At 48.9% G+C, this 24511-nt stretch overlaps 1 protein-coding gene across 4 annotated transcripts in view; it reads right to left on the reverse strand.

Annotated features, from left to right (window-relative positions):
* Positions 1-24511, reverse strand: part of pde2a (phosphodiesterase 2A) — a 541714-nt gene that overhangs the window by 326479 nt on the left and 190724 nt on the right. For 3 of the 4 annotated variants that reach the window (XM_087988442.1, XM_087988444.1, XM_087988443.1), the window contains 2 exons: positions 13831-13920; positions 12150-12241 (listed from right to left, as the gene is read on the reverse strand). In XM_087988442.1, the coding sequence (XP_087844568.1) occupies positions 12150-12241; positions 13831-13920 (182 nt within the window). Of the gene's footprint in view, positions 1-12149; positions 12242-13830; positions 13921-24511 lie in introns of those variants that run through there. The other variant, XM_087988445.1, reaches the window with a different exon arrangement.

A 24511-nucleotide genomic window follows, 5' to 3' on the forward strand; every position in this document is an offset into this window, starting at 1 on the left:
AGGACAGTACAGGGTTAGATACAGAGCAAAGCTCCTCTACACTGTCCCTATCAACACTCCCAGGATGAAGACAGTACAGGGTTAGATTACAGAGCAAAGCTCCCCCTACACTGTCCCTATCAACACTCCCAGGATGAGGACAGTACAGAGTTAGATACAGAGCAAAGCTCCCCCTACACTGTCCCTATCAACACTCCCAGGATGAGGACAGTACAGGGTTAGATACAGAGCAAAGCTCCTCTACACTGTCCCTATCAACACTCCCAGGATGAAGACAGTACAGGGTTAGATTACAGAGCAAAGCTCCCCCTACACTGTCCCTATCAACACTCCCAGGATGAGGACAGTACAGAGTTAGATACAGAGCAAAGCTCCCCCTACACTGTCCCTATCAACACTCCCAGGATGAGGACAGTACAGGGTTAGATACAAAGTAAAGCTCCCCCTACACTGTCCCTATCAACACTCCCCGAATGAGGACAGTACAGGGTTAGATTACAGAGCAAAGCTCCCTCTACACTGTCCCTAACAACACTCCCAAGATGAGGACAGTACAGGGTTAGATTACAGAGCAAAGCTCCCCCTACACTGTCCCTATCAACACTCCCAGGATGAGGACAGTACAGGGTTAGATTACAGAGCAAAGCTCCCCCTACACTGTCCCTATCAACACTCCCAGAATGAGGACAGTACAGGGTTAGATACAGAGCAAAGCTCCCTCTACACTGTCCCTATCAACACTCCCAGGGTGAGGACAGTACAGGGTTAGATACAGAGCAAAGCTCATTCTACACTATCCCTATCAAACACGCCCAAGGTGTGGACAGTATGGGGTCAGATACAGAGAAAAGGTCACTCTACACTGTCCCTATTAAACACTCCCAAAATAGAGATAGCACAGGGTTAGATACAGAGCAAAGCTCCCTCTACACTGTTGCCATGAAACACTCCAAGGATGGGAACAGCACAGGGGTAGATAAGGGGTAAAGCTCACCCTACAGTGCCCCCATCGCACACACCTACCACAGAGACAGCATGGGGTTAGTTATAGAACAAAGCTCCCTCTCCACTGTGTTCATCAAACACTCCCAGGAGAGGGCCAGTATGGGGTTAGATGTTGATAAAGCTCCCTCTCCCTCAGCAGTCTCAAACATGCTGAAAACAGATTCAGGTTGAGAGGAAAGTCACACTGTCTCAACTTCTTTTAGAAAGGGAAACCCTACTATATAATATTAATCTGAGTTTTGAGGATGCAGCGAGAGGATTGATAAAGGCGACTCCATTGATGTACTAAGTTAAAAATCACACAACACCAGGTTATAGTCCAACAGGTTTAATTGGAAGCACTAGCTTTCAGAATCAGGTGGTTGTGTCCACAACCACCTGATGAAAGAGCGTCGCTCTGAAAGCTAGTGTGCTTCCAATTAAACCTGTTGGACTATAACCTGGTGTTGTGTGATTTTTAACTTAGTACACCCCAGTCCAACACCAGCATCTCCAAATCATGTCCATTGATGTAGTATACCTGGACCTCCAAACGCCAGCCCCGAGTTGTCACCCATTAAACCACAAGAAAAGGGTCATTCCATTGGGTTAAGTGATTGGAAGAATAGCTTCAGTGGAACATTTCCCAGTTTGTAGCCAATGAACAGAAGCATGCTGTAAGAATGATTTCTGGGGCCTGAACTGTTTTCAATCTATTTAATGAGGAGAAAGTGGGGTCTGCAGATGCTGGAGATCAGAGCTGAAAATGTGTTGCTGGAAAAGCACAGCAGGTCAGGCAGCATCCAGGGAACAGGAGAATTGACGTTTCGGGCATAAGCCCTTCTTCAGGAAGGGCTTATGCCCGAAACGTCGATTCTCCTGTTCCCTGGATGCTGCCTGACCTGCTGCGCTTTTCCAGCAACACATTTTCAGCTCAATCTATTTAATGTCTTAGATGAGGAGATACAGAGTAGATTTCGAAATGTTTTGACAATAGATAGAAGGGTAAGCTGTAGGGGCACGCAGGGAGGCTGCAAACAGAGAGAGATGGGCGAGGTAAGTGAGTGACAAGTTTAATTTTGAGAAGTGAGGGATTATTCACTTTGTGAGAAGAATAGAATAGCGGAATAAACTTAAAAGGCCATGTAATAATTACACACTCCACTTCATTTCAACTTGAAATAAAGTTAGCGACAGCCTTTTCTATTTCATTCCTCTGGGTGACACCTTAAAAATCAGCATCCACCTGTCTCGTTTAAAGTTTGGCAGTTAACTGGCAGTCATCATTCGGCTGGTGCATTGTCTCTGGCTTCACTTCTACCAGAGTCTACTCGCCAAACAAACAGCCCTCTCGTTTTATACAGTATAAAAAGTTGTTTTCCCTTTAAACTGGTATTCTTGTGAATTATCCTGATGAGAACAAGACAAAACAAAATCTTTATAAAATGTGTTTTTTTTCCAAGCAATACTCAAGTTCTGTACCATCAAACACAGAGGTCAGAAGTTATATGACACCTGGTTATCATCCAATAGGTTTATTTGAAACCACAAGCTTTCAGAAGCACTGGGGAACTGATTTGACGTGATGAAGAGACAGCGCTATGAAAGCTAGTGCTTCCAAATACACCTGCTGGATGATAACCTGGGGTCATATAACTTCTGACCTCTGTGTTTGATGGTACAGAACTTGAGTATTGCTTGAAAAAAAGACCCATTTTATAAAGGTTTTGTTTTTATGTGTTACCTGGTGTTGTGTGATTTCTGACCTGGTCCAGCCCGGTCCAACACTGGCACCTCCACATCAAACACAGGATTGGGAGGAAAGTACAGATGCTTTGCAAACTTGCAGATACTAACAATCAAAGACACTGAAGTACGCGGAATACAAAAAACTAACAACAAGTAATGACAAAAGCTTTTGTCCTTATTTGCTGATGGTATATGGGCATCACTGACAAGACCAGTATGTGTTGTTCCTAATTACTCAGAAGGCAATTAAGAGTCTAGAATAATATACAGGCTAAACCAGAAAAAGGACAGCAGATTTCCTTCCCTCGTGGACACTAACAAACCAAATGGGCTTTTACAACATTCGACAACATTTCCATGATTGCAATTGGGTTAGAGTTCCATCCCAGGTCTTTAGTGAATTACAAATTTCCCCAGCTGCGGTGATAGGATTTGAACCGTAAAGCATGAGCTGGGCGACTAGGCCAGTGACATTACTGACGGGCTGCAGCTCTGTGGCAGACTGATTTTCATTTAACGTGCTTTAGAATACTACTCAACAATAGGGCAGTCCCACTGCAGTTCCAAGAGGCTTTGTTGAGAACAACACCTGGAATATTGTGTGCAAATTTAAGGAAAGGTACAAATGACTCGGAGGTTCATGAGATTGATCCCTGGAATGGGGGTCTGTCCTAGGATGGGACACTGCATAGAGTGGTTTGATATTCCAAGGAGTTGAGAAGAAAGAAAAACACAGATACAAAGGGGCTTGACAGCGTCAACACTAAGGGACTGTTTTCCGTATAATATGCGCAAACATGTATGTACAACGTACAAACACACACACGTGTGCACATATACACACATACATGTACACACGGACATACACACCCACATGTACCTTCACATACTCACACACACAATCAGCACATGCATATGTCCACCTACACATGTAGATGCTTTCACACACATACACACTTAGACAGGTATACCCAAGCACAGTCAAATATAAGAACCAGGAGCAGGAGGAGGCCATCCCCGATCATGGCTGATCCTCTTGTGGACTCAGCTCCACTTACCCACCCCACTCACCATATCCCTCAATTCCTTTACTGTTCAAAAATCTATCTATCTTTGCTTTAAAAACATTCAATGAGGAAGCCTCAACTGTTTTACTGGGCAGGGAATTCCTCAGATTCACAACCCTCTGGATGAAGAGGTTCCTCTTTAACTCCGTCTGAAATCTGCTTCCCTTTATTTTGAGGCTGTGCCCCCTACTTCTAGTTTCACCTCCCAGTGGAAACAGCCTCCCTGCTTCTGTCTTATCTATTCCCTTCATCATTTATATGTTTCGATAAGGTCCCCCCTCATTCTCTAAATTCCAGTTAGTATCATCCCAATCTACTCAGTTTCTCCTCATAAACCAACCCCCTCATCTCTGGGATTAACCTGGTGAACCTCCTCTGCACCCCCTCCAGTGCCAGTACATCCTTTCCCAAATCTGCACACAGTACAGGACCTACAAACACACACGTACAAAAGCATGCATTCGCATACACACACACTCAAACAAAAATGCACATGTACATTTGTGCATACACATACCAAGCATATACTGACACACACACACATATATAACACACCCAGCACACATATACACACACTTAATACCATTAAACATACATTAATTCACATGCATGAATACACACACACAAATACGAATGCACACTCATACATATGGAGACACAAACACACAGACATACTCTCATAGTCATATGCACAGAATCCCATATACACAGACACACACACACAGATACACAACCCCACACACACATACACACACACATACACACACACACAAAGATACATACACCCCCCACACACACACAGACACATACACACACACAGACACACACACAGACACATACACACACACAGACACATACACACACACACACCCAGACACACACACACATACACAGATACATACACACCCACACACACAGACACATACACACACATACACACACACAGACACATACACACACACAGATACATACACACACACCCAGACACATATACACACACACAGATACATACACCCCCCACACACAGACAGACACATACACACACACAGACACACACACAGACACATACACACACACACACCCAGACACACACACACATACACACCCACACACCCACACACACAGACACATACACACACATACACACACACAGACACATACACACACACAGATACATACACACACACCCAGACACATATACACACACACAGATACATACACCCCCCACACACAGACAGACACATACACACACACAGACACACACACAGACACATACACACACACACACCCAGACACACACACACATACACACCCACACACCCACACACACAGACACATACACACACATACACACACACATACACACACACAGACACATACACACACACCCAGACACATATACACACACACAGATACATACACACACACCCAGACACATATACACACCCAGACACATACACACACACAGACACATACACACACACAGACACATACACACACCCAGACACACACACAGACATAGATACATACACACCCACACACACACACAGACACATATACACACACACATACACACCACACACACATACACACACACACACACAGACACATACACACACACACACACACACACGCACAGACACATACACACCCACACACACAGACACACCCACACACACAGACACATACGCACACGCACATACACACACAGACACACACACACACCGGCACAGAAACACACACAGACACACACTCACACAGATACATACACACCCACACATCCATTCTCACTGTCACTCTAGACAGCCCTTCAATCTGAAAAGTACATCAGGTGAGATGGTTTCTGAGAGCCCTTTTGCGAGAAGTGATTTAATTCACAGGCAGCGCACAGAAAATGATACTGAACAGGCAGTGACGCCTCCACTTTATTCTCTAGTATTAACATTTCAAAATAAAAGATTGATTTGAATCACAGTAACGTCACTGAAGGGGTAGGAGAGACAGGCTAATTGCAGTCACAGGAAGAATTGATTGTGTGAACTGACCCCTGTAATTTCACTAATTAAACAGTGAAAACGCTGTACAAAGGTGGGAATGAAATACAGTAAGTCTTCCTTAACCGTTGATGGATATGTATATAAAGGAACTTCAAGTTACCAAGCTACAAGGATCAAAGGATCAACTGAATCCACATTTATTCTTTAAATTTCTTCGAAATAAACTTAAAATCATTTTCAAAGGTGTCTGTCTGCCAGTTTTGTGAATAACCAAAAGGAACCTTTTCACCAACTGTTAAAACAAAGAAGGAATTGCATTTGTCTAGCGCTGGCTATGACCTCGGCACTTTCCCAAAGTGATTTATAGCCAATAGTGTGCTTTCGACTGCAATCCCAGCTACAATGCTGGAAAACACAGCAAGCTCCCAACAACAGCAGTGAAACCATTTGTTTTGTGAGATGTCAGTTGAGGAACTAACTTGGATACACCAGACAGGAAATTCACTGTCTCCTTCTCAGCAGGAGCACAGCAGCACCTCCAGCAGTACTGCACTCCCTCAGAGTGCCACAGGAACATAAATGCCTGGCAATGACCATTTCCAACAAGACACCAGCCTTTGACATTCAATGGCATTGCCAAATCTGAATTCCCTTTGTGTGTAGAGAAGTGCTTCCTAACATCTCTAGGTCTGGCTCTAATTCTCAGATTATGGCCCTAGTTCCAAAATCAACTAGTGGAAATAGTTTACCTTCATCTACTCTGTCTTTTCCTGCTAATATCTCGAAGACTTTGTTCAGATCACTCCTTAAACTTTTAATCCTAGGGGCTGCCATTGATCAGAAACTCAACTGGACACAGTGGCGACAAGACCCAGATTACTGGCCAGGAATACTGCAGCGAGTAACTCACCTCCTGACTGTCTATCATTTACAAGTCAAGAATGTGATGGAATACTCCCCACTTGCCTGGATGGGTGCAGCTCCAACAACACTCAAGAAGCTTGACACCATCCAGGACAAAGAAGCCCCTGCTTGATTGGCACCACATCCATGCCTTCCACCACCACCAATGCTCAGTCACAGCAGCGTGTACCTTCTACAAGATGCACTGCAGAACAAAGAACACCTACAGTGTGGAAACAGGCCATTTGGCCCAGCAAGTCCACACTGACCCTCCAAAGAGTATCTCTCCCAGACCCAACTCCTTAACCTACATTTCCTATGGCTAATGCACCAAACCTATACATTCCTGAACACAAAGGACAATTTAGCATGGCCAATCCACCCTAACCTGCACATCCCTGGACTGTGGGAGGAAATCAGAGCACCCAGAGCAAACTCCACCCAGACAGTCGCCCGAGGGTGGAATCGAACCTGGGACCCTGGCGCTGTGACAAAGACAGCAAAGCTCCTCAGACAGCACCTTCCAGACCCATGACCCAGGAAGGGCTAATGCCTGAAAGTCAATTCTCCTGCTCCTCGGATGCTGCCTGACCTGCTGCACTTTTCCAGCACCACACTTTTCGACTCTGATCTCCAGCATCTGCAGACCTCACTTTCTCCATGGAAATATATTGCCATTCCTTCACTGTCACTGGGTCACAATCCTGGAATTCCCTCCCTAAGGGCATTGTGGGTCAACCCACAGCACACGGACTGCAGCGGTTCAAGAAGGCAGCTCACCCCCACCTTCTCAAGGGGCAACCAGGGACATGCAATAAATGCTGGGCCCAGCCAGTGATGCTCACATCCCATGAATGAATAATTTTTTTTATAAACCCTGGAGTAGGATTTGAGTAATAACCTTCTGAGATGCAGGAGCAGGGATGTCTTGTTGCAATTATACAGGGTGTTGGTGGGACCATACCTGGAGTTGTGTGTCCAGTTTTGGTCTCCTTACCTTACCTAATGATGGAAGGAATGCAGCGAAAGGTTTCCCAGACTGATTCCCGGGATGGCAGGGATGATGTATGAGGAGAGTATGAATTCGTTTGGATCACATTCACTGGAGTTTGGAAGAATGAGGGGAATCTCATAGAAACCTAGAAAACGTCAACAGGACCGGACAGAATAAACATAGGAAGGATATTCCCGATAGTGGGAGAGTCCAGAAGCAGGGGCACAGTCTAAGGATATGGCGTAGGTCTTTCAGGACTGAGCTGAGGATAAATGCCTTCATCCAGAGAGTGGAGAGCCTGTGGAATTCTCTGCCACAGAAAGCAGTTGAGATTAAAACATTGAATGTTTTTAAGAAGGAGATCGAGACCATTCCGAGTGCTGGGGGATCAGAGGGTAAGGGGGAGGAAGCAGGAATAGGGGAGTGAGGTGGATGATCATATGGAATGGTGGAGCAGGCTAGAAGGGCCGAATGGCCTCCTCCTACTCCTAATTTTGATGTTTCAATGTTTCTGTGACTCAGAGGTAAGGGAGCGCTATCCACTGACTCACCAACAGCTGGAACATTGGCTTGGACAACGGTTATTAACAATGATCTTGGAGGGAAGATATTTATGACAAACAACACAGAAAAGGTGACACCAAGGACACACGTCCCATCTTAAAACACCTCGCTGGGGGATACGTGGAAGAAATGCTGAATACCTGAGGCACAATTTAATTGCATCCTGCTACAGAAAGGGCAGTGTACTGCTAAGGGAGAGATGCAAATGCTCTTGAGACACTGGTGGGGAACGATGGATCAGATAGAAAGGGGGAAGGGCCGCTGGAACAATAACAATGACATTTACCCCAGGATATGGGGCAGGAGGGGGGGGGAGGTGAACAGCGACACTGTATTGAGTCACATCTCAGATGGTGCTAAGCAGACTGTGACAGATCAAGATTAAATATTGCCAACTTACCAGCCTCCTATATAAAGTGGTGTCATTTTTATTAATTTTATGACATCCTGCTCTCTGGCAGACAGCAGGGAAGATATATATCACAAGAGCAGGACGCTGTTTAATTAAAAGTAAAAATTTAATCTCCTCCAGTCATCAAATCATTCCTTATTGCACTGAACTCTGTTCCAGGGTCCAGATAAGTGCAAGCTGGTTGTAAACAGTTACTGACTCAGGTCACATCAGGGTAGCGCAGCTTTTATCTCCTGCTTCACATACCCCACCTGAAACCAGCTCAGTCACTGATTATTCAAACAGAGAACATCTTTCATTTTTACACTGTATTCACGTGTTTTACATGTGCTTAAAAACACCATGTATAAAGTGAGGACCTTTATGCTGAGTCAACAATGATGCTAGTATATGATTTTGTTTATGGGTACACATGTGTGCAATGTGTATACACATACATTCATGGATGAGGGCATCCCTGGCTAAGCCAGCATTTATTACCCATCCCTAATTGCCCAGAAGACAGTTAAGAGTCAACCACGTGACTGTGGGTCTAGAGTCACATGTAGGCCAGACCAGGTAAGGATGGTAGATTTCCTTCCCTAAAGGACATTAGTGACCCAGATGGGTTTTTCTGACAATCACAGAGGAAGTGGTGGATGTGGGTACAGTTCAACGTTTAAAAGACATTTGGATAAGGACATGAATGAGAAGGGTAGGCAGGTGGGACTAGTTTCATTTGGGATTATGATCAGCATGGACTGGTTGGGCCAAAGGGTCTGTTCCCATGCTGGATGACTATATGATTCATGGTTACCCTTAGACTATCAATTCCACATTTCTTATTTAATTCAAATTCCACCATCTACCATGACAGGATTCGAACCCAGGTGCCCAGAGTATTACTTGGGTCTCTTGATTCACAGTCTAGTGATAATGCCACTAGGCCATCACTTCCCCTGTTTGTCTGCAGATGTGCATGTGTGAGGCTACATGTTAATACACATGCTTGCATATACACGTGTGTGAGCGTGTGTATGTTATGTGTGGTGTGTGTTTCAGTGAGTGAGTGTGTGAGTGATTGTTCACATGAGTGTGTGTGTCTGTGATGTGTGCAGAGAGTGGGTGGGCAGGTGAGTGAGTATGGATTTTGCGAGAATAACACTTTCAGGAAGCGAATTTTATGCTTTGGATCAAATTAAATGGGGAAAAAGCACCCTGGCTTTCAGCAATTGGACAAATACCCACAAGACAATTACAATTCAATGGATCATCAACGGCTGTTTGAAGATTTTGTGACGGGAAAGTGAGAGATTTTTTAAAGGAATCACTGAGTGTGGTTAAGATCATATTTATTCCCATCCAGATAATAATCTATTCATGAGAACCCCTGATTCAAAAGGATGTTTTGAGGGCAAAGTTAATTCATTTACATTTCCATCTGGGTAGTTCAGCATTCCCACACAGGGTTAATTGCGGGGTGCAATTCCGAGAGAGGCAATTGAGGATGAAGTCAGCTAGCAAGCAGCTCTGGGATTGTCGAAGATTGTTCCAGGAGTTGGGAAGTAGCTGGGAGCTGGAAGCAGAGGCCTACCAGGAAACCAGGCTGCTTTCTGATTTGATGGCCACAGTGAATCCAACATTAACCGGGGTGTCCATATTCATGACGTGTCTGAGGAACGTTGGATGGTCACCAAACCAGATGCTAGTGGAAGGGACCCAGGAAATCGCATATCTCTGAGACTGCAGAGGATGGTGGGAATCTGGAACTCTCTGCCTGTCACGGTGGGAGAGGCAGAAACCCTCAGAAGGAAGGATTTAGATGTGCACTTGAGAAACCAAGGCATAAAAGGTTATGGGTCAAGTGCGGGATAATTAGATCAGATTAGTGAGGCGATTGTTTTAGACTGGTGAAGACTCGATGTGCTGAAGCCCTTTTATCGCTGCTATGGATCTCTATGAGTCTCTAGGACTCTAATAGTGGACGGTAGAGGAAAAGCAAGAGTGAATGCCTGAGTGCTGTGGCACACAGATCTAGCCCCCAGGAGAAGGGAAGAAATGCCCGCAATCAGAGTCAAAGCGTCATGAAGAAATACAGTATGCTCCCTTAGTATCAATAATACTTCCCTTTCTTTCCACCACCCTGGTAAATCCCCTCTGTACCCTCTCCAGAGTGATCACATCCTTCCTACAATAAGTGGCTGTCCTGAAGCTGCACTCTAATGTTATTTTGTACAGCAGGTGAAGCCCAGGGAACCTCCTCAACTAGCTGCTGAGTTAGACAGCCACACAGCACAGAAGCAGACCCTACATTCCAGCCAGTCCATGCCGAACATAATCCCAAACTAAACCAGAACCACCTGCCTGCTCCTGGCCCATATTCCTCAAACTTTTCCTATTCATAGATCCATCCACATGTCTTGTAAACATTGTAACTGGACCCACATCCAGCACTTCCTCAGGAAGCTCATTCCATGTTTTGTGGCCTTCCTTGTCTGTCATACCTTTCAGAATTCTGTTGACACACATTCCAAGATGAAACCATAAGAAATAGGAACAGGAGCAGGCCATTCAGCCCTTTGAGCCTGCTCCCCCATTCAATAGGATCATGGCTAATCCCACATCCTCACATCCACTTTTCTGCCCTTTCCCTGTATCCCTTCATTCCCCGACTGATGTAAAATCTCTCTCAGCCTTAAATATCCACAAGGACTCTGCCCACACAGCTCTCTGTGACGAGGAGTTCCAAAGACTCTCAAACCTCAGGAGAAATTCCTCCCCATCTCAGTCTGAAGTTGGTGCCCCTTTATTCTGAGACTGTGCCCTCTGGTCCTAGACCCTCCCATGAGGGGAAACATCCTCTCAGCATTGACCCACTCAAGCCCCTTAAGAATCCTGGATGTTTCAATGAGATCCCCTCTCATTCTTCAAAACTCCAGGGAGTAGTGTCCCACCCTGTTTAACCTTTGTTCAGAAAACAATCCCTCCCCATCCCAGGGACCATCCTAGTGAACCTTCTCTCAACTACCTCCAATGAGATGATATCTTTCCTTAAATAAGGGATGGGAACAGCTCACAGTGCTCCATCAGTGACCTCCCCAGCACCTTGTACAGTTGCAGTAAGACCTCCCTACTCTTAAACTCCAACCCCCTTGAAATAAGGGCCAACATCCCATGACCCTTCCTGATTCCCTGCTAACCCAATGTGCTAGCTTTCTGTGGTTCATGTACAAGTCCCCCTCGTCCCCACACCGCTACCAAATTCCCTTTGTGTCGCAGCTTTCTGCAGTTTCCCTCCATCTTTTATCCTCTCTTCCAAATGAACAGCCTCTACACTCTCTGGGATTTTCCCTTGCATGATCTTGTAAATCTCCTTCTTTGTCTTTCCCAAATGCATCTGCTCCCACATCTCGGCGCTGACCTCCTGCTGCCACCTTTGCTCCCACATCCCCCACCCACCACCCCTTTCCTGAGGTTATTCATCAGGCCTCTCGATGTACCTTAGTCTCCCTTCCTTGGACATCTCGTGTGGGGGGTTGTCACACAACATCTTGTTTGAGCTCACGTCCAGCAGGTAGATGAAGATGTTCTCCTGTGGGTAACAGAAGGGTCAGCAACAGGTCAACCACCTTATATCAAAATCTGGAGCAAGTCTTTCCTTCAAAGAACAGGACAGGGAGCACTCTGGGAAAAAAAACTGCACAATTAGACCCACTGCCCTGTTTCTCCTAAACCGTATGCAAATAATATCTTCTCAATTATTTATCCAATTACTATTTGGCAGATTTTTTTAATCTGATTTTCATCAACGTTGAAGCACTTTTTCTGGCGTTGGAAATTGGTCAAAGCACTTCCTGGAGTTTTGTCAGGGGGAGAAATATCAAGTGAAGCTCCCTCTACACTGTCCCCCCAACAACTCCTACAGGAGGGTCAGCACAGAGTTAAATACAGAATAAAGCTTCCTCTACAATCTCCTCATGAAACTCTCCCAGGACAAGGTCAGCACAGGGTTAGATACAGTGTAAAGCTCCCTGTACACTGTCCCCATCAAACATTCCCAGGACAGGGACAGCTCACGGTCAGTTCTAGAGCAGCAGATATATCAGAACACCATCTCCTTCTAAAGGGGCAAATAGGGACAGACAGTAAATATTAGCCCAGACAGTGACACCTATATTCCGTAAGCATAAAGCTAAATACCATGGGCAGCACAGTTGCACAGTTGGACAGTGCCAGGGACCCAGGTTCAATCCCAGCCTTGGGTGACAGCCTGTGTGCAGTTTGCACATTCTCCCCGTGTCTGTGTGGGTTTCCTCCGGGTGCTCTGGTTTCCTCCCACAGTCCAAAGATGTGCAGGTCAGGGTGAATTGGCCATGCTAAATTGCCCGTAGTGTTCAGCGATGTGTAGGTTAGGTGCATTAGTAGGGGAATGGGTCTGGGTGGGTTACTGTTCGGAGGGTCGGTATGGACTTTTGAGCCAGAGCCTGTTTCCACACTGTAGGGATTCTGTTAAAAAGAAGTGTACAGACTGTGAGGTTCCAGGCATGAGCAGGAGAGTTTGTCAGGACAGCTGAGGGGAAGAGTTACCCATTGTCCAGCCTCAAAGAGACTACTATGATAGTGTAAGCAACACAGACCATAGAAACAGCAGGCACAGTGGCTCAGTGGTTAGCACTGCTGCCTCACAGCGCCAGGGTTCAATTCCAGCCTCAGGTGACTGTCTGCGTGGCGTTTACACATCCTCCCACAGTCCAAATCGGTGCAGGTTAGGTGGGTTGGCTGTGCTAAATTACCCAGAGTATCCAGGTGAGGTGGGCTAGCCATGAGTAATACAGGGTTACAGGTGGGTTGGGCCCAGGTGGGATGCTCTTTGGAGGGTCAGTGCAGACTCCATGGGCTGAATGGCCTCTTTCCGCACTGTCGATCCTGGATGCCTCCAGGCTGCATGTTGCAGAGTGGAAGGTATAACTTTCACAAGGATTCAGCCTGGAGCTCCATCTCTCAGGCTACAGGATTGATATGGATCAGCACAAATCCAGGTGGATGTGTGAGGGCCGCTGTGATCCAGGAGCTCAATGCTATTTTTCAGTTTTAATTTACATGTGACTTTTAACAACAGCTGAAGGAGCAACAAATCAGGACGAAGCAAGGCATGAGGTCAGATGTTTCCTGATGACCTACCACGTTGGGGATGACGGTCGAGAGGACATCACTGATAACAGCCCGTAACGACAGGGTGTCAATGACTGAAGCAAGATCCAACAGGGCATTCTGCAAAGAGACAAACACAGAGCGACAGTTTATTAACAGCATCTCAATCAGAAACTGGCCATTCATCACAGACTGGACTAGAGCCTCTACAGATAGTGTACAGGCTGCCTTGCACCATCCCCATCAAACACTTCCAGGACAGGGACAACACGGGGTTAGAGACAGAGTAAAGCTCCCTCTACACTGTCCCCCCATCAAACACTCCCAGGGCAGGGACAACACGGGGTTAGAGACAGAGTAAAGCTCCCTCTACACTGTCCCCCCATCAAACACTCCCAGGGCAGGGACAACACGGGGTTAGAGACAGAGTAAAGCTCTCTCTACACTCTCCCTATCAAACACTCCCAGGACAGGGACAACACAGGATTAGAGGCAGAGTAAAGCTCTCTCTACACTCTCCCTATCAAACAATCCTAAGACAGGGATAACATGGAGTTAGGTACAGAGTAAAGCTCTCTCTACACTGTCCCCCCATCAAACACGCCCAGGACAGGGACAGCATGGGGTTAGATACAGAGTAAAGCTCCCTCTACACTGTCCCCATCAAACACTCCCAGGACAGGGATGGCACGGGGTTAGATACAGAGTAAAGCTCCCTCTACACTGTCCCCATCAAACACTCCCAGGACAGGGATGGCACGGGGTTAGATACAGAGTAAAGCTCCCTCTACACTGTCCCCATCAAACAATCCCAGGACAGGGATAACACGGGGCTAGATACAGAGTAAAGCTCCCTCTACACTGTCCCCATCAAACACTCCCAGGACAGGGATGGCACGGGGTTAGATACAGAGTAAAGCTCCCTCTACACTGTCCCCATCAAACACTCCCAGGACACGGATGGCACGGGGTTAGATACAGAGTAAAGCTCCCTCTACACTGGCCCCATCAAATACTCCCAGGACAGGGATAGCACGGGGTTAGATACAGAGTAAAGCTCCCTCTACACTGTCCCCATCAAACACTCCCAGGACAGGGATGGCAGGGGGTTAGATACAGAGTAAAGCTCTCTCTACACTGGCCCCATCAAATACTCCCAGGACAGGGATAGCACGGGGTTAGATACAGAGTAGAGCTCCCTCTACACTGGCCCCATCAAATACTCCCAGGACAGGGATAGCACGGGGTTAGATACAGAGTAAAGCTCCCTCTACACTGTCCCCATCAAACACTCCCAGGACAGGGATGGCAGGGGGTTAGATACAGAGTAAAGCTCTCTCTACACTGGCCCCATCAAATACTCCCAGGACAGGGATAGCACGGGGTTAGATACAGAGTAAAGCTCCCTCTACACTGTCCCCATCAAACACTCCAAGGACAGGGATTGCACGGGGTTAGATACAGAGTAAAGCTCCCTCTACACTCTCCCTATCAAACACTCCCAGGACAGGGACAGCACGGGGTTAGATACAGAGTAAAGCTCTCTCTACACTCTCCCTATCAAACACTCCCAGGACAGGGACAGCACGGGGTTAGATACAGAGTAAAGCTCTCTCTACACTCTCCCCCATCAAACACTCCCAGGACAGGGACAGCACGGGGTTAGATACAGAGTAAAGCTCCCTCTACAGTCTCCCTATCAAACACTCCCTGGACAGGGATAGCACGGGGTTAGATACAGAGTAAAGCTCTCTCTACACTCTCCCTATCAAACACTCCCAGGACAGGGACAGCACGGGGTTAGATACAGAGTAAAGCTCCCTCTACACTCTCCCTATCTAACACTCCCTGGACAGGGATAGCACGGGGTTAGATACAGAGTAAGGCTCTCTCTACACTCTCCCTATCAAACACTCCCAGGACAGGGACAGCACGGGGTTAGATACAGAGTAAAGCTCCCTCTACACTCTCCCTATCAAACACTCCCAGGACAGGGACAGCACGGGTTAGATACAAAGTAACGCTCCCTCTACACTCTCCCTATCAAACACTCCCAGGCAGGGACAGCACGGGGTTAGATACAGAGTAAAGCTCCCTCTACACTCTCCCCATCAAACACTCCCAGGCAGGGACAGCACGGGGTTAGATACAGAGTAAAGCTCCCTCTACACTGTCCCCATCAAACACTCCCACGACAGGGACAGCATGGGGTTAGATACAGAGTAAAGTCCCTCTACACTCTCCCTATCAAACACTCCCAGGACAGGGACAGCACGGGTTAGATACAGAGTAAAGCTCCCTCTACACTCTCCCTATCAAACACTCCCAGGCAGGGACAGCACGGGGTTAGATACAGAGTAAAGCTCCCTCTACACTGTCCCCATCAAACACTCCCACGACAGGGACAGCATGGGGTTAGATACAGAGTAAAGTCCCTCTACACTCTCCCTATCAAACACTCCCAGGACAGGGACAGCACGGGTTAGATACAGAGTAAAGCTCCCTCTACACTCTCCCTATCAAACACTCCCAGGACAGGAACAGCACGGGGTTAGATACAGAGTAAAGCTCCCTCTACACTCTCCCTATCAAACACTCCCAGGACAGGGACAGCACGGGTTAGATACAGAGTAAAGCTCCCTCTACACTCTCCCTATCAAACACTCCCAGGACAGGTACAGCACGGGGTTAGATACAGAGTAAGGCTCCCTCTACACTGTCCCCATCAAACACTCCCAGGACAGGGATGGCACGGGGTTAGATACAGAGTAAAGCTCCCTCTACACTCTCCCTATCAAACACTCCCAGGACAGGGACAGCACGGGTTAGATACAGAGTAAAGCTCCCTCTACACTCTCCCTATCAAACACTCCCAGGCAGGGACTGCACGGGGTTAGATACAGAGTAAAGCTCCCTCTACACTGTCCCCATCAAACACTCCCACGACAGGGACAGCATGGGGTTAGATACAGAGTAAAGTCCCTCTACACTCTCCCTATCAAACACTCCCAGGACAGGGACAGCACGGGTTAGATACAGAGTAAAGCTCCCTCTACACTCTCCCTATCAAACACTCCCAGGACAGGGACAGCACGGGGTTAGATACAGAGTAAAGCTCCCTCTACACTCTCCCTATCAAACACTCCCAGGACAGGGACAGCACGGGTTAGATACAGAGTAAAGCTCCCTCTACACTCTCCCTATCAAACACTCCCAGGACAGGTACAGCACGGGGTTAGATACAGAGTAAAGCTCCCTCTACACTGTCCCCATCAAACACTCTCAGGACAGGTACAGCACGGGGTTAGATACAGAGTAAGGCTCTCTCTACACTGTCCCCATCAAACACTCCCAGGACAGGGATGGCACGGGGTTAGATACAGAGTAAAGCTCCCTCTACACTGTCCCCATCAAACACTCCCAGGACAGGGACAGCACAGGGTTAGATACAGAGTAAAGCTCCCTCTACACTGTCCCCATCAAACACTCCCAGGACACGTACAGCACGGGGTTAGATACAGAGTAAAGCTCCCTCTACACTGTCCCCATCAAACACTCCCAGGACAGGGACAGCACGGGGTTAGATACAGAGTAAAGCTCCCTCTACACTGTCCCCATCAAACACTCCCACGACAGGGACAGCATGGGGTTAGATACAGAGTAAAGTCCCTCTACACTCTCCCTATCAAACACTCCCAGGACAGGGACAGCACGGGTTAGATACAGAGTAAAGCTCCCTCTACACTCTCCCTATCAAACACTCCCAGGACAGGGACAGCACGGGGTTAGATACAGAGTAAAGCTCCCTCTACACTCTCCCTATCAAACACTCCCAGGACAGGGACAGCACGGGTTAGATACAGAGTAAAGCTCCCTCTACACTCTCCCTATCAAACACTCCCAGGACAGGTACAGCACGGGGTTAGATACAGAGTAAAGCTCCCTCTACACTCTCCCTATCAAACACTCCCAGGACAGGGACAGCACGGGTTAGATACAGAGTAAAGCTCCCTCTACACTCTCCCTATCAAACACTCCCAGGACAGGTACAGCACGGGGTTAGATACAGAGTAAAGCTCCCTCTACACTGTCTCCATCAAACACTCCCAGGACAGGTACAGCACTGGGTTAGATACAGAGTAAGGCTCCCTCTACACTGTCCCCATCAAACACTCCCAGGACAGGGACAGCACGGGGTTAGATACAGAGTAAAGCTCCCTCTACACTCTCCCCATCAAATACTCCCAGGAACAGGGACAGCACGGGGTTAGATACAGAGTAAAGCTCCCTCTACACTCTCCCCATCAAATACTCCCAGGAACAGGGACAGCACGGGGTTAGATACAGAGTAAAGCTCCCTCTACACTCTCCCCATCAAACACTCCCAGGGACAGGGACAGCACGGGGTTAGATACAGAGTAAAGCTCCCTCTACACTGTCCCCATCAAACACCCCCAGGACAGGGATGGCACGGGGTTAGATACAGAGTAAAGCTCCCTCTACACTCTCCCCATCAAACACTCCCAGGGACAGGGACAGCACGGGGTTAGATACAGAGTAAAGCTCCCTCTACACTGTCCCCATCAAACACTCCCAGGACAGGGACAGCACGGGGTTAGATACAGAGTAAAGCTTCCTCTACACTCTCCCTATCAAACACTCCCAGGACAGGGACAGCACGGGTTAGATACAGAGTAAAGCTCCCTCTACACTCTCCCTATCAAACACTCCCAGGACAGGTACAGCACGGGGTTAGATACAGAGTAAAGCTCCCTCTACACTGTCCCCATCAAACACTCCCAGGACAGGGACAGCACGGGGTTAGATACAGAGTAAAGCTCCCTCTACACTGTCCCCATCAAACACTCCCAGGACAGGGACAGCACGGGGTTAGATACAGAGTAAAGCTCCCTCTACACTGTCCCCATCAAACACTCCCAGGACAGGGACAGCACGGGGTTAGATACAGAGTAAAGCTCCCTCTACACTGTCCCCATCAAACACTCCCAGGACAGGGACAGCACGGGGTTAGATACAGAGTAAAGCTCCCTCTACACTGTCCCCATCAAACACTCCCAGGACAGGGACAGCACGGGGTTAGATACAGAGTAAAGCTCCCTCTACACTGTCCCCATCAAACACTCCCAGGACAGGGACAGCACGGGGTTAGATACAGAGTAAAGCTCCCTCTACACTGTCCCCATCAAACACTCCCAGGACAGGTACAGCACGGGGTTAGATACAGAGTAAAGCTCCCTCTACACTGTCCCCATCAAACACTCCCAGGACAGGTACAGCACGGGGTTAGATACAGAGTAAGGCTCCCTCTACACTGTCCCCATCAAACACTCCCAGGACAGGGACAGCACGGGGTTAGATACAGAGTAAGGCTCCCTCTACACTGTCCCCATCAAACACTCCCAGGACAGGGACAGCACAGGGTTAGATACAGAGTAAAGCTCACTCTGCACTGTCCCCATCAAACACTCCCAGGACAGGGACAGCACGGGGTTAGATACAGAGTAAGGCTCTCTCTACACTGTCCCCATCAAACACTCCCAGGACAGGGACAGCACGGGGTTAGATACAGAGTAAAGCTCTCTCTACACTGTCCCCATCAAACACTCCCAGGACAGGGACAGCACGGGGTTAGATACAGAGTAAAGCTCCCTCTACACTCTCCCTATCAAACACTCCCAGGACAGGGACAGCACGGGGTTAGATACAGAGTAAAGCTCCCTCTACACTGTCCCCATCAAACACTCCCAGGACAGGGACAGCACGGGGTTAGATACAGAGTAAAGCTCCCTCTACACTCTCCCTATCAAACACTCCCAGGACAGGGACAGCACGGGGTTAGATACAGAGTAAAGCTCCCTCTACACTGTCCCCATCAAACACTCCCAGGACAGGGACAGCACGGGGTTAGATACAGAGTAAAGCTCCCTCTACACTGTCCCCATCAAACACTCCCAGGACAGGGACAGCACGGGGTTAGATACAGAGTAAAGCTCCCTCTACACTGTCCCCATCAAACACTCCCAGGACAGGGACAGCACGGGGTTAGATACAGAGTAAAGCTTCCTCTACACTGTCCCCATCAAACACTCCCAGGACAGGGACAGCACGGGGTTAGATACAGAGTAAAGCTCCCTCTACACTGTCCCCATCAAACACTCCCAGGGCAGGGACAGCACAGGGTTAGATACAGAGTAAAGCTCCCTCTACACTGTCCCCATGAAACACTCCCAGGACAGGGACAGCACGGGGTTAGATACAGAGTAAGACCAGACAGTACGACATGAGCTTTGCACCTTGTTCTCCTCCCTCCAGGATAAATAATAACTCCGAATGTTGATTGGTGTCAGGAATGCGCCCAGTTTCTCCTGAGTTTAAACATTCTCAATCCATTTTCTGTGAGCTAACTGCATCATTAGTTAAGCAGCCAATATTTAAACACCCCCCTCCTGCATATCCTGTTAGCGTTTGTGGGAATTAATTTAGAAATACCACCACCTGTGTTTAAATTCCATCAATACCAGGAAATCTAACTGGAGCTAAATTATCCAAACATTGAAGAACAACATCATTTCTCAGGCATACCATTACCACAAAGGACATGTCCACAAACCACTCCCAGGACAGGGGCAGCACAGGGTTAGATACAGGGTAAAGCTCCCTCTACACCCACCCATGAAACACTCCCTGGAGAGGGACAGCATGGGGTTAGATACAGAGTAAAGCTCTCTCTACACTGTCCCCATCAAACACTCCCAGGACAGGGACAGCACGGTGTTAGATACAGAGTAAAGCTCCCTCTACACTGTCCCCATCAAACACTCCCAGGACAGGGACAGCACGGTGTTAGATACAGAGTAAAGCTCCCTCTACACTGTCCCCATCAAACACTCCCAGGACAGGGACAGCATGGGGTTAGATCAGGTTAGATACACCTGATACCTCCATCCTGCCATGTTGTATCAAAGTGTTTTGCATTGAAAACAGTGCTACACAAATGCAAGTTGTTGTCTCCACGAAGGAGCTGCAACAGCAGAATGCCGATGGGACACTGGAACATGCTTTAACTGCAGGATGTGTCCTGATCTGACCTTTCGTAACCTCTCCATTGATTCATGTCAATGGTTATATTGCCAGTGAAGCTGGAGTCTGCTGAATGCTGTCACAGCCCATCACTGCAGTCAGAGGAATCAAACTCAACTAATTACACCTCAGAAACTAAATCTGCAAGATGCCGGAACTGAGGCTGGGCAAGAGCAGCATCAATGTCAGGAGGGCTTCAACAGAGAGACAGAGAGACAGAGAGAGAGAGACTGAGACAGAGAGAGAGACAGAGAGAGAGAGACCGAGACAGAGAGAGAGAGACCGAGACAGAGAGAGAGAGAGAGAGAGACCGAGACAGAGAGAGAGAGACCGAGACAGAGAGAGAGAGACCGAGACAGAGAGAGAGAGAGAGAGAGACCGAGACAGAGAGAGAGAGAGAGAGAGACCGAGACAGAGAGAGAGAGAGACAGAGAGAGAGTGCGGGAGAGAGAGAGAGAGAGAGAGACAGACACATAGAGAGAGAGAGAGCGCGGGAGAGAGAGACAGAGAGAGAGAGAGAGAGATAGAGACAGAGACAGACAGACAGAGAGAGAGAGAGAGAGATAGAGACAGAGACAGACAGACAGAGAGAGAGAGAGAGAGAGACAGAGACAGACAGACAGACAGACAGACAGAGAAAACCATTTCTGATTCAGGGAAGCACCTTACAAACTAGGAGCCTCACCGTCAGAGACCCCCTTCAAAGAGAAAGTCTCACTACCAGGGACCCCTGTGACAAAGGGAGTCCCTCCGCCAGTGACCCCTGTTAAAGGGGGAGTCTCTCCGTCAGTGACCCCTGTTAAAGGGGGAGACTCTCCGTCAGTGACCCCTGTTAAAGGGGGAGTCTCTCCGTCAGTGACCCCTGTTAAAGGGGGAGTCTCTCCATCAGGGACCCCTGTTAAAGGGGGATTCTCTCTGTCAGTGACCCCTGTTAAAGGGGGAGTCTCTCCGTCAGGGACCCCTGTTAAAGGGGGATTCTCTCTGTCAGTGACCCCTGTTAAAGGGGGAGTCTCTCCGTCAGTGACCCCTGTTAAAGGGGGAGTTTCTCCGTCAGTGACCCCTGTTAAAGGGGGAGTCTCTCCGTCAGTGACCCCTGTTAAAGGGGGAGTCTCTCCGTCAGGGACCCCGGTTAAAGGGGGAGTCTCTCCGTCAGCGACCCCTGTTAAAGGGGGAGTCTCTCCGTCAGTGACCCCTGTTAAAGGGGGAGTCTCTCCGTCAGTGACCCCTGTTAAAGGGGGAGTCTCTCCGTCAGGGACCCCGGTTAAAGGGGGAGTCTCTCCATCAGTGACCCCTGTTAAAGGGGGAGTCTCTCCATCAGTGACCCCTGTTAAAGGGGGAGTCTCTCCGTCAGTGACCCCTGTTAAAGGGGGAGTCTCTCCGTCAGTGACCCCTGTTAAATGGGGTGTCTCTCCGTCAGTGACCCCTGTTAAAGGGGGAGTCTCTCCGTCAGTGACCCCTGTTAAAGGGGGAGTCTCTCCGTCAGGGACCCCGGTTAAAGGGGGAGTGTCTCCGTCAGTGACCCCTGTTAAAGGGGGAGTCTCTCCGTCAGTGACCCCTGTTAAAGGGGGAGTCTCTCCGTCAGTGACCCCTGTTAAAGAGGGAGTCTCTCCGTCAGTGACCCCTGTTAAAGGGGGAGTCTCTCCGTCGGGGACCCCTGTTAAAGGGGGAGTCTCTCAGTCAGTGACCCCTGTTAAAGGGGGAGTCTCTCCATCAGTGACCCCTGTTAAAGGGGGAGTCTCTCCGTCAGGGACCCCAGTTAAAGGGGGAGTCGGTCCGTCAGTGACCCCAGTTAAAGGGGGAGTCTCTCCGTCAGTGACCCCTGTTAAAGGGGGAGTCTCTCCGTCAGCGACCCCTGTTAAAGGGGGAGTCTCTCCGTCAGTGACCCCTGTTAAAGGGGGAGTCTCTCCGTCAGGGACCCCGGTTAAAGGGGGAGTCGGTCCGTCAGTGACCCCTGTTAAAGGGGGAGTCTCTCCGTCAGTGACCCCTGTTAAAGGGGGAGTCTCTCCGTCAGGGACCCCGGTTAAAGGGGGAGTCTCTCCGTCAGTGACCCCTGTTAAAGGGGGAGTCTCTCCGTCAGTGACCCCTGTTAAAGGGGGAGTCTCTCCGTCAGTGACCCCAGTTAAAGAGGGAGTCTCTCCGTCAGTGACCCCTGTTAAAGGGGGAGTCTCTCCGTCAGTGACCCCTGTTAAAGGGGGAGTCTCTCCATCAGTGACCCCTGTTAAAGGGGGAGTCTCTCCGTCAGTGACCCCTGTAAAAGGGGGAGTCTCTCTGTCAGTGACCCCTGTTAAAGGGGGAGTCTCTCCGTCAGGGACCCCTGTTAATGGGGGAGTCTCAACGTTGGGGACCCTGTTCAAGGGGGGGTCTCTCCATCAGTGACTCCTGTTAAAGGAGGAGTCTCTCCGTCAGTGACCCCTGTTAAAGGGGGAGTCTCTCCGTCAGTGACCCCTGTTAAAGAGGGAGTCTCTCCGTCAGTGACCCCTGTTAAAGGGGGAGTCTCTCCGTCAGTGACCCCTGTTAAAGGGGGTGTCTCTCCGTCAGTGACCCCTGTTAAAGAGGGAGTCTCTCCGTCAGTGACCCCTGTTAAAGGGGGAGTCTCTCCGTCAGGGACCCCTGTTAAAGGGGGAGTCTCTCCGTCAGGGACCCCTGTTAAAGGGGGAGTCTCTCCGTCAGTGACCCCGGTTAAAGGGGGAGTCGGTCCGTCAGTGACCCCTGTTAAAGGGGGAGTCTCTCCGTCAGTGACCCCGGTTAAAGGGGGAGTCGGTCCGTCAGTGACCCTTGTTAAAGGGGGAGTCTCTCCGTCAGTGACCCCTGTTAAAGGGGGTGTCTCTCCGTCAGTGACCCCTGTTAAAGGGGGAGTCTCACCGTCAGTGACCCCTGTTAAAGGGGGAGTCTCTCCGTCAGTGACCCCTGTTAAAGGGGGAGTCTCTCCGTCAGTGACCCCTGTTAAAGGGGGAGTCTCTCCGTCAGTGACCCCAGTTAAAGGGGGAGTCTCTCCGTCAGTGACCCCTGTTAAAGGGGGAGTCTCTCCGTCAGTGACCCCTGTTAAAGGGGGAGTCCCTCCATCAGTGACCCCTGTTAAAGGGGGAGTCTCTCCGTCAGGGACCCCTGTTAAAGGGGGAGTTGGTCCGTCAGTGACCCCTGTTTCAGGGGGAGTCTCTCCGTCAGTGACCCCTGTTAAAGGGGGAGTCTCTCCGTCAGTGACCCCTGTTAAAGGGGGAGTCTCTCCGTCAGTGACCCCTGTTAAAGGGGGAGTCTCTCCATCAGTGACCCCTGTTAAAGAGGGAGTCTCTCCGTCAGTGACCCCTGTTAAAGAGGGAGTCTCTCCGTCAGTGACCCCTGTTAAAGGGGGAGTCTCTCCGTCAGTGACCCCTGTTAAAGGGGGATTCTCTCCGTCAGTGACCCCTGTTAAAGAGGGAGTCTCTCCGTCAGTGACCCCTGTTAAAGGGGGAGTCTCTCCGTCAGTGACCCCTGTTAAAGGGGGAGTCTCTCCGTCAGTGACCCCTGTTAAAGAGGGAGTCTCTCCGTCAGTGACCCCTGTTAAAGGGGGAGTCTCTCCGTCAGTGACCCCTGTTAAAGGGGGAGTCTCTCCGTCAGTGACCCCTGTTAAAGG

This window comes from Chiloscyllium plagiosum, unplaced genomic scaffold, assembly GCF_037043375.1.
Source record: "Chiloscyllium plagiosum isolate Xiang-an unplaced genomic scaffold, Cpla_swu_hap1 HiC_scaffold_6, whole genome shotgun sequence".
Classification (NCBI taxonomy): domain Eukaryota; kingdom Metazoa; phylum Chordata; class Chondrichthyes; order Orectolobiformes; family Hemiscylliidae; genus Chiloscyllium; species Chiloscyllium plagiosum.